This window comes from Puma concolor, chromosome E1, assembly GCF_028749965.1.
Source record: "Puma concolor isolate L17-30 chromosome E1, mPumCon1.1.hap2, whole genome shotgun sequence".
NCBI classification, from domain to species: Eukaryota; Metazoa; Chordata; class Mammalia; order Carnivora; family Felidae; genus Puma; species Puma concolor.
The window spans coordinates 53,560,388-53,569,708 of NC_141680.1; the positions used below are offsets into that span (position 1 = coordinate 53,560,388).

At 42.2% G+C, this 9,321-nt stretch overlaps 1 protein-coding gene across 11 annotated transcripts in view; it reads left to right on the forward strand.

Moving 5' to 3' along the window:
* KCNJ16 (potassium inwardly rectifying channel subfamily J member 16) overlaps positions 1-5,261 on the forward strand; it is a 56,942-nt gene extending 51,681 nt beyond the window's left edge. For 5 of the 11 annotated variants that reach the window (XM_086687889.1, XM_086687891.1, XM_086687892.1 and 2 more), the window contains 2 exons: positions 702-843; positions 1,562-5,261. In XM_086687889.1, the coding sequence (XP_086544015.1) occupies positions 1,650-2,909 (1,260 nt within the window). In that variant the 5' untranslated portion in view covers positions 702-843; positions 1,562-1,649 and the 3' untranslated portion in view covers positions 2,910-5,261. The remainder of the gene's footprint in view (positions 1-701; positions 844-1,561) is intronic. The other 6 variants (XM_086687888.1, XM_086687897.1, XM_086687898.1 and 3 more) reach the window with 2 other exon arrangements.
* The last annotated feature ends 4,060 nt before the right edge of the window (positions 5,262-9,321 follow it).

Sequence of the window (9,321 nt, forward strand, 5' to 3'; positions counted from 1 at the left end):
CCTAGTGATTAATTTCCTTCATTGGTTTCACGGGGAGGGGTCTCGATGTCCGCAATAGTGTTACTCTCACTGCATTTTCTATACAGCAGTGGCTGGATTCTCTACTGGGAATCTTTTCTCCCCCTTATCCTCCCTGCCCCCAACTGGCACAGGCAGATTATGGGGAAAGCATATTCTAATAATTAATACACCATTAAATTGGGCTGCAGTGACTTTTTGTTTCTGGCATAGAAGTAGCTGAAGGCCATTTAACACTGAAGTTTTAAAACTTACTTTCAGACTTGAGCTGGGAAAACCACTGGCCTATTCCACGGATGCTAAAAGCGGTAAGAACTGTATGTTCTACCCTGATCTTTTAAAGACTGAATTGGGAGGGGGAAAAATGATTTTGCTTACAGATGGCTGTGAAAACATCAGAAATACATGTCAGAGCTGGAGAGAAGGGTCCAATTGTAGTAAGCTCCCTTTAAGAGGGAAACAAGATTAGAACTTTGGCAAATTTTTCGGCTTCTTTTGAGAGGGAAAGAGAAGAGATTGCAGTGTCCAAAAAAAGAAGAGGGAAAAAAAAAAAAAGGATGGATGTCATGAGACAAAAGCAGAAGCAATTTTATACCTTATTGAAAGCTTACCTGGGCGTGGTTTTAACTCCTCTGGGGTTAAGAATTTTTTTTTTTTTTTTTTTTCTCCTCTTAAAACTAAAGGGGCTAGGGGAAAGGACTTGAATCTGAAATAGCATCCCTGTCAGTTCTGTTCTGTCCTGGGAAGTATACAAGGAAGCAAAACCTCCGTGGAAGAGAAGGGAGGCATCAGGCGCTGGAGGTGAAAGTCTGCAGCAAAGAGTATGTAAGTTACATGTTAGCATGAAGGTGGTGATGCTTCATTGCGTCCTTTTTAGAAAACCCATCTGGGGGTGCCTGAGTGGCTCAGTCGATTAAGCGTCTGACTTAGGCTCAGGCCGTGATCTCCCCGCTTCTGAGCTGGAGCCTGCACTGGGCTCTCTGCTCTCAGGGCAAAGCCTGTTTCAGATCCTGTCTCCCTTCTCTGCCCCTCCCCTGCCTTGCGTGCCCTCTCTCTCCTTCTCTTTTAAAAATAAATAAAAACATTAAGAAAAAGGAAGAAGAAAAACCATCTGACTTAAACAGAAGGCTGATAAGGCTGCTATTCAAATATGTGAATTGTGTTTTGCCTTTTTACATTATAGATGGCTTTGTTTTCTAAGTGCCCTCATGTCAGAAGAGCCAAAAAAAAAAAAAAAAAAACCAAGACTTTTGTTTATATCAGGTCAGAAAAGGTAGTGAGTCTTCATTTGAGATAATCATAGTGTTTACCCAAGCCTTGTGCATATATAAAAATGTTATTTTCTCTAATTACATATTTTGTTCCTATAATGACTGAGCTGAATTCTAAACTGAAAGGAGTAATCAATACTGAATGTCTCTGCCGTTCAAATGAAGTCTTCACCATTTCAGACGGCATCAAATTGCTTCAAATTTGGCAAATTGCTACAAAGATGGAAATTAAAATCTAAAGCTGAAGTGTATTTAATTTTCTTTTTTTGCAGATCTTAACTGAAAACTTAAATCAACAGATAGGAATAGAACTATTACTATTACGAAATCCACCTGGATGCTTGAAGGACATAGGAAAGGATGAGCTATTACGGCAGCAGCTATCCGATTGTAAACGTGGACCCCAAATACCCAGGCTACCCCCCAGAGCACATCATAGCTGAGAAGACAAGAGCCAGAAGACGTCTGCTCCACAAAGATGGCAGCTGTAATGTGTACTTCAAGCACATTTTTGGAGAATGGGGGAGCTACGTGGTTGACATTTTCACCACCCTCGTAGATACCAAGTGGCGGCACATGTTTGTGATATTTTCTTTATCCTATATTCTCTCCTGGTTGATATTTGGCTCTGTCTTCTGGCTCATTGCCTTTCATCACGGTGATCTGTTAAATGATCCACACATCACACCTTGTGTTGACAACGTCCATTCCTTCACAGGGGCGTTTTTATTCTCCCTGGAAACCCAGACCACCATAGGTTACGGTTACCGCTGTGTCACTGAAGAATGCTCTGTGGCCGTGCTCACGGTGATCCTTCAGTCCATCTTGAGCTGCATCATAAATACCTTCATCATTGGAGCCGCCTTAGCCAAAATGGCAACCGCTCGAAAGAGAGCCCAAACCATTCGGTTTAGCTATTTTGCACTCATAGGGATGAGGGACGGGAAACTCTGCCTCATGTGGCGCATTGGTGACTTCCGACCAAACCACGTGGTAGAAGGCACAGTGAGAGCCCAACTTCTCCGCTACACAGAAGACAGCGAAGGGCGGATGACGATGGCCTTTAAAGACCTAAAGTTGGTGAATGATCAGATCATTCTTGTCACACCAGTAACTATTGTTCATGAAATTGACCATGAGAGCCCTCTGTATGCCCTTGACCGAAAAGCAGTGGCCAAAGATAACTTTGAGATTTTGGTGACATTTATCTATACTGGTGATTCCACGGGGACTTCCCACCAATCCAGAAGTTCCTACGTTCCCCGAGAAATTCTCTGGGGCCACAGGTTCAATGACGTCCTGGAAGTTAAGAGAAAGTATTACAAGGTGAACTGCTTACAGTTTGAGGGGAGCGTGGAAGTCTATGCCCCCTTCTGCAGTGCCAAACAACTGGACTGGAAAGACCAGCAGCTCCACAACATGGAAAAAACCCCTCCGGTCCGAGGACCCGGCCCGTCAGACACCAAGGTCAGAAGAAGGTCATTTAGCGCGGTTGCCATTGTCAGCAGTTGTGAAAACCCGGAGGAGACCACCACCTCGGCCACGGATGAGTGTAAGGAAGCACCTTATCAGAAAGCTGTCTTGACTTTAAATAGAATCTCTGTAGAATCCCAAATGTAGTTCAAATTGTGATCACAAGGGCTCCCACCCAATCATTTTACTCTGTAGCCAGTCACCTTGAGGCGAGTAGTTATACAGGGGCTTTTAAGGGATGTTATAGCTATGTGCCATGGTGATGGGGATAAGAAGAACATGTTAAATCTGGTGAAAGATCATCTAAACATGACATAGTACCCAATTGTTTAAACTCTTTTTTTCTTTGCTAGCAAATTTTGTATTAGGGATGCTATTAAGAGCCTACTTGATTAGTTTAAATTTCATCTCCTTTTATTACACCATATAGTTGTATCTTCAATAGGGGGTATGGTATTCAGTAATGGAGACAAAGGTAGGGTACTGGAATAAATAAAAATAGGAAGATGGGCAGCCAGCATAAATAACAAATTTTTTACATCGATAGTAGTTTCCCATAAAAGCATCTTGTCATCCAACCAAGGTATGTGAGAAATGCATCCAGTAGATTGTAACCTTAAGATATTTAACTGAAGTCACCTGGCAGGTTTGATGTTTGCCCCTCGTAGTGTCTTGGTATCAGCAGAAAGAAGCAGTGGCAGTCAGAAATAGACACCTGCCACTTACCCAGGTGATGATCGTTGAGTGCTAGAAGTTGGTTTGTTTTGTTTTGTTTTGTGTCTCACTGATAAAGCAGAAGAAGAGTGGACATGATTCAGAGCAGTATTTCTCTCTAAAATGCCTTGGTTGACTGCAACAAAGAAAGGGCTTTATGTAGAAGAGCAGAAATAAGGCAATGAAGGATAAGGGGCTTCCTTTGCCCACCTCTCGTCTTCTCTTGGAAGATGGAGCTGTTTTGTGTGTGTGTGTGTGTGTGTGTGTGTGTGTGTGTGGCATGGGGGGTGGGGAGCATAATGGAGGGAGGGCAGGGGAAAGATACTTATGTGTGCCCAGAAGCAGTTAGGTATGCTTCCTGTCTTGGTCACTTTACAAGACATAAATGACTTGAATTCTAGATTTTAAGAAACTCTTCCTTTGAACTTGGAACAATCATGTAGATAGAAGATTTTGTGAAATAGAATTAATGTGATTTTTATGCATATTATTAAATGGATAAGCTAAGTGCTATGGAATTGCTTAAATTTTAGGACGAGATAAATTTGTATGCCCTGTTTCTGTGTTAAAAGATGTTAATCATAGTTACTTTAAGCCCAATCCCTTATGAGTAAAAAGACACTTTAAGCTTTCTGAATCGAACAGTTAAAGGGTGACTGGGTGGTTCAGTCGGTTGAGCGTCCGACTTCGGCTCAGGTCATGATCTCACAGTTTGCGAGTTCGAGCCCTGCATCAGGCTCTGTGATGACAGCTCGGAGCCTGGAGCCTGCTTCAGATTCTGTGCCTCCCTCTCTCTCTGCCCCAAACCACTCGCATTCTGTCTCTGTCTCTCTCAAAAATGAATAAACATTAAAAAAAAATTTAAATCAAACAGTTATTAGCTGCATTCAGAGTTATCTGTTTTCTTTCTTTCTTTTTTTACGTTGCTGCTGAGCTGACAATAAGTATATGCCCCAGTGTTTCTTTGTTTATTTTATTTAAATATATGTACACACACAGTTTTTGCTTTCTCTGGAAAAGCTCCCTATCCCCCTCTCTCCATTTAAATTAAAGCACACAAGTAAATTGAACTGAATCACATAGTCTGTGCTTACCAATAAAAGTGAAATAGGTAGGTATGTGAAGTGTTTTTCTTTTTTTTCTTCTTCTTTTTTCTTTTTTCCATCCTCCCTTCCTCCCTTCCTTTTCCTCTTTTTCTTTTGACTATGAGCAATGAAGTTACTTTCTAAAGGCACATGTGCAAATCTTTTATTCCTGTTGTTTTATGGATAAGAGTTTTGCTCAGGTCCCAAGTTGTAAAACTGTCCTGAAGCTTAATATCAGAGATCTAAAGAATGCAATTTTTTTCCTATTTGGCTTCAGAAATGCAAAACCCATTTTTAAAATTACACATGCATTGCAGATTTGGATTTGTAGCCGCGATTACTCAGCTAAATTAGAGTACTACGGTCTACCAAGTAGCAAACAACCAGCACCACGACAGATCCAAATGCCCTTCCCCTGACTTTTTAAGCTCGTTTCACACACATCTAGTTTCACTTCATTTTGCCTTGCTTCCTAGACTCTGCCTAGCCATGATTCTGGTTTTGTTAGTATCAGAATAGACGTATCAATGAGTACATTCTGCTGTGCTCTGTCTCCACCATTAAGACCTCCTACCCAGAATAAAATGTAAAATAGACATTCACATGTAACATTTGTCCCTAATTTTCTGTTTAGATTTATAACATACTTTGATGCCCCAATGAGTTACTTAATAATAAAGATCTCAAAGTAATGCAAAAATTGTGTGCATATGCCTGTATTTCAGATTAGTACAAACTCTGCCGATGTGGTCAGCGTTGGGTGCAGAGCACCAAAAAAAAAAAAAAAAAAGGAGATGCTCTCTTACAGAATTAGAACATAGGCAGAACTATAAACATTTTTATGGGTTTTTAACAGCTTGTAGAACAGCTATATCCGAATTAGCAGTTGTGTTTCTGTAAGCTTTGCAAGAAGTCTCCATGCAAAATGGCATTCTAGTTTCAAAAGCTCTGTCCATGATGAGAAGTAGGTCGAATATTCTTTCTTATGGCAGCTATTTTGTCCCTCAAGATGAAAGTATTCAGTGGACTTAATTAGACGGGAAACACACTATGGCGTCAAGGCATTCTCTGCTGTGTGCCCCACCTGTGAACTTGGCCCTTGAAGAGGGAGGGAGATCTGGGAGAGAGAAGGAAATGCTGTTTCATATACCACCGGCTTATCAAGCACCTTATGCTTTGCACATGTACACTTAGCCCCCACAACAAAACAGTGGGGTGGATATTTTTAATTTCCATAGCATCAAATATCTATCTCATTCTCTGCTTCTTCCTAACTAACCAGTTCCCAAATGGGACAGCAACTTGCCAGACTAAAAAAAAAAAAAAAAAAAATTTTGCAACTATGCTTCCCAGTCTCCCTTGCAGCTAAGGGGTGGCAGGCGGGGGTGTGGGGTGGGGGTAATACTTACTTGGCATGGATCTGGCCCAGGAGATGTCAGTAGAGTTCCTTGGATGTGACCTTTAAGAAAGCTCTCTCGCTGGGTCTGAGGTGGCACACGTCCTTTGACTCCCTGCATCAATCCTTCTCCCCTAGACCTCACGGACACCCCTTAAAGGGACGTCAGGAAAGTAGGAAAGAGGCAGCCCAAGATTGCAGGTCTCCGGACTTCTTCTGCATGAGTGGAAAGAAATGGTTTCTAACTGAACAGTGAGAGGGAAACATAGGAGAGTATGCATCAAGGGAGCACTTGGGTCCAACTTGTACTTGATGGAGTTCAACTTGTACTCCATCTGATGGAGTGGGTCTCTGTGGAAAGCACATATTTTCTGGGCGTTTGAGGAAATGCCAGTATATCGTAAAACAAACACAAAAGAATTACTTTGGGCCTGGAAAGCCCTCTGAGACACTGCCGGCTGAGTGACCTTGATAAGAAGATTGACTAGGAGTGCTCTGGGGCCGCCCTTTATCTTCTTCCTTCCCTCCCCCGGACTTATATCAGTAGGACTTTCACTAGGGCAAGTGACCGAAATCCACAGAGACTCAGGCAAGCAAGCACAAGTACAGCTTGGGAAAAAAAGCAAAATTCTGCTAATAACCCTTCTCAGGCTCCTAGTGAGACCAAACTGCATCAACTTATTCAAGTGGACTCTAAATACAGACCAAGGAATCTAGACCCTTACTTTGGATCTTTGTATTTCATGACTTCTGAGTTGGCCAGGATATGTGTCAAGCAGATTCTCTGGGCCACTCTCTGGGCCTAAATAATGAGGCACCAAAAATTTTATTTTGGCTTAAAATAGTCTGTTGTTTCCATTCATTACAAGCTCTGATTCTTCTGCTTGAATGTTCTGCAAGGCATGTGGATAAGCCCCTCTGCTTTCTTTCTTTCTTTCTTTCTTTCTTTCTTTTTTTTTTTTTTTTTAAGGTAAGCTTCACCTGTGCGTTCCCAGAAACCATCCTACACACCCTTGGTACCCTATAAATCACAAAGCCCTCCCTCAATTCTAAATTTGGTGTGGCCTTTCTTTCCTCTCTCACTTTCATTTTGAAATCAGCAGCGTGACCTATATTCCAGAAAAAAGAACTTGGGGGTGCCACATACAGAATATACAAGGAAGGATAATGACACAGACAACACGGACAGATTAAACCGCAGGGAGGTGTTTGGCAAATTCTCTGCAGAAATTCTCCCGGGCACGAGGCCTTTGAACATGAAAGCTGGTAACTGAGATTCAGTTCAGATAAATCTGTGGGCAGAGAGCAAGCGAGGGCCTCCATTTTCCGGAAGAGGCAAAAATCACGGTTGCCAGGAAACCATCATTGGTCTGCATTGCTTTGGAGCGTTTGTTCAGTAAGAAACCCCTTAGAACCAAGAGGATTCCCAAGTTCGTCTTGCATGGCTCCTACTTTTCTTAAGCAATTTAACACAATCCTTTTAGGACTTGGGCTGTGAATTTGGCAGAGGGCAAGCAGTATCTATCCTATCATATCACCCTGTGGTGCCCCCTTTCCTCGGGAATGGCGGTGCCTGGGGTTTGGGATCTTTTGTGCGGAGACCGAAGGTTTAAGTTGACAAGGCTACACGTTTTGATGTTCAACGGACTCGTAGTTGCTGAGTACCTGGTGGATATTTTTAAATAAACTGAGCTAAATAAACTATTGCCCTCTTGTTGTTTGGTCTCATTGATTTATGCTATTTTATAAATACTGCACAGTGAAAGAATGCTGCATCTAGAGTCTATCTGTCATCCTAAGAAAAAGGAGCTGGACTGAGATTAAGGAGCTTCTAAAAAAAAAAAAAAAAAAAAAAAAAAAAGGCAACCCAAGCTGGGTAATCACTGAACTCAGGCCCTGGATGCTAACTTTGGAGCCTCTGTAGGCTGCAGAGAAACAGGTTAATCATTTAAAGTTTTCAGCAAGCCCAGTGGATGAAAATCCAAACAGATTAAGTCTTGCTAAATTACATGGCCAAGGAATGCTTTTCCTCTATGCTATCATTTACCACAGGGGCCTATAAAACATCCTTAATCACTATCTAAGTAACTTGAACTTGGGACAGACAGAGCCCCAAGAGGTTTGACCCTGTGAAAACTTCTTTACAGAGTGTGATCAGAAACTTACAAATTCCACATAAAATACTTGAGTCACATGCACTATGTACTGTGGGTAAAGGCTCTTTGTTTGAATTAGAAACACATGTTATCGATCAATTATTTATTCTGCTACCTGTTGGTTCCATCTGATACCAGTTTGTGTGGGAAAGGGAGGCCAGCTATAGGGGACAGGTTAAGGACACAGCTGCCCGTTGCCAGTTCCACAATCAGCAACTTTTGGGGCATCAGAGAGATATCAACTCGTTTAATCAAATTCTATTTTGCATAACCTCCAGCATTAGAGAGGTTGTCTGCCCAAAGAGACACGGCCATGGAAGGGCCGCAGAGGAAGAAGACACAACCATCAATGCCCAAGGCTCTTCTGAATGGGCAATGAGCAGTTCTGACGCTGAGGTTGAGTTGTTTTCATTATGTAATCATTAAATGGGAAAAACAATCGTCTCAACACACTTTGTTAAAAAAGAAGCCCGTTATTTTCTAGAAGGGCTTCTGAAATGAACTGTTAGTTGGTCATTGATTATTTAGAGAGACAAGAGAGTGAGCAAAGAAAAAAATTATGTGGGAAACAGCTGATAAGAGCCATGATGAGTAAGGATGATCTTCTCCAAGATGTAAACAAAAATGATTGCATTAAAAGGGCTCACCGCTTTCTAGGGCACTGCTAATGCACATCCCCGTGCATTAATCCACAGTCACCAGGCCTTTTGCCTTGGAAGCAGGAACATTTAGTCCTCTGGCGGGGCTGCCCTTAGGGAATAAACAAACACAATGTGGCATGGGATTTATCGCCCATTAAATGGACACTGCTGTGGGTTGTTTTGTTTTTTTTTTTTCTCTTTATTTTTGAGAGAGAGAGAGTGAGAGTGAGAGAGGGGCAGAGAGAGGGAGAGAGAAAATCCCAAGCAGACTCTGCACTGTCAGCACAGGGCCCGAAGTGGGGCTGGATCCCAGGAACTCTGAAGTCAGGAGCTGGATGCTTAATGGACGGAGCCATCCAAGTGACACTGGAGTTTTGAGGCAGGCCCTTCAAGGAAAGGAGGCCAACCTGAGGGGTTACACAGATCTGGGCTGACGGCAATTGCTTAATTGCTCATCTTATAAATTGTGCAACTTAGAGCAAACGACTTAGCATTTCTGATTCTTCATTGCCCTACCTAGAGTTTTCCTTGCCATATTAAGCTGTCATGAAGAGTGGAGCCTTCAGA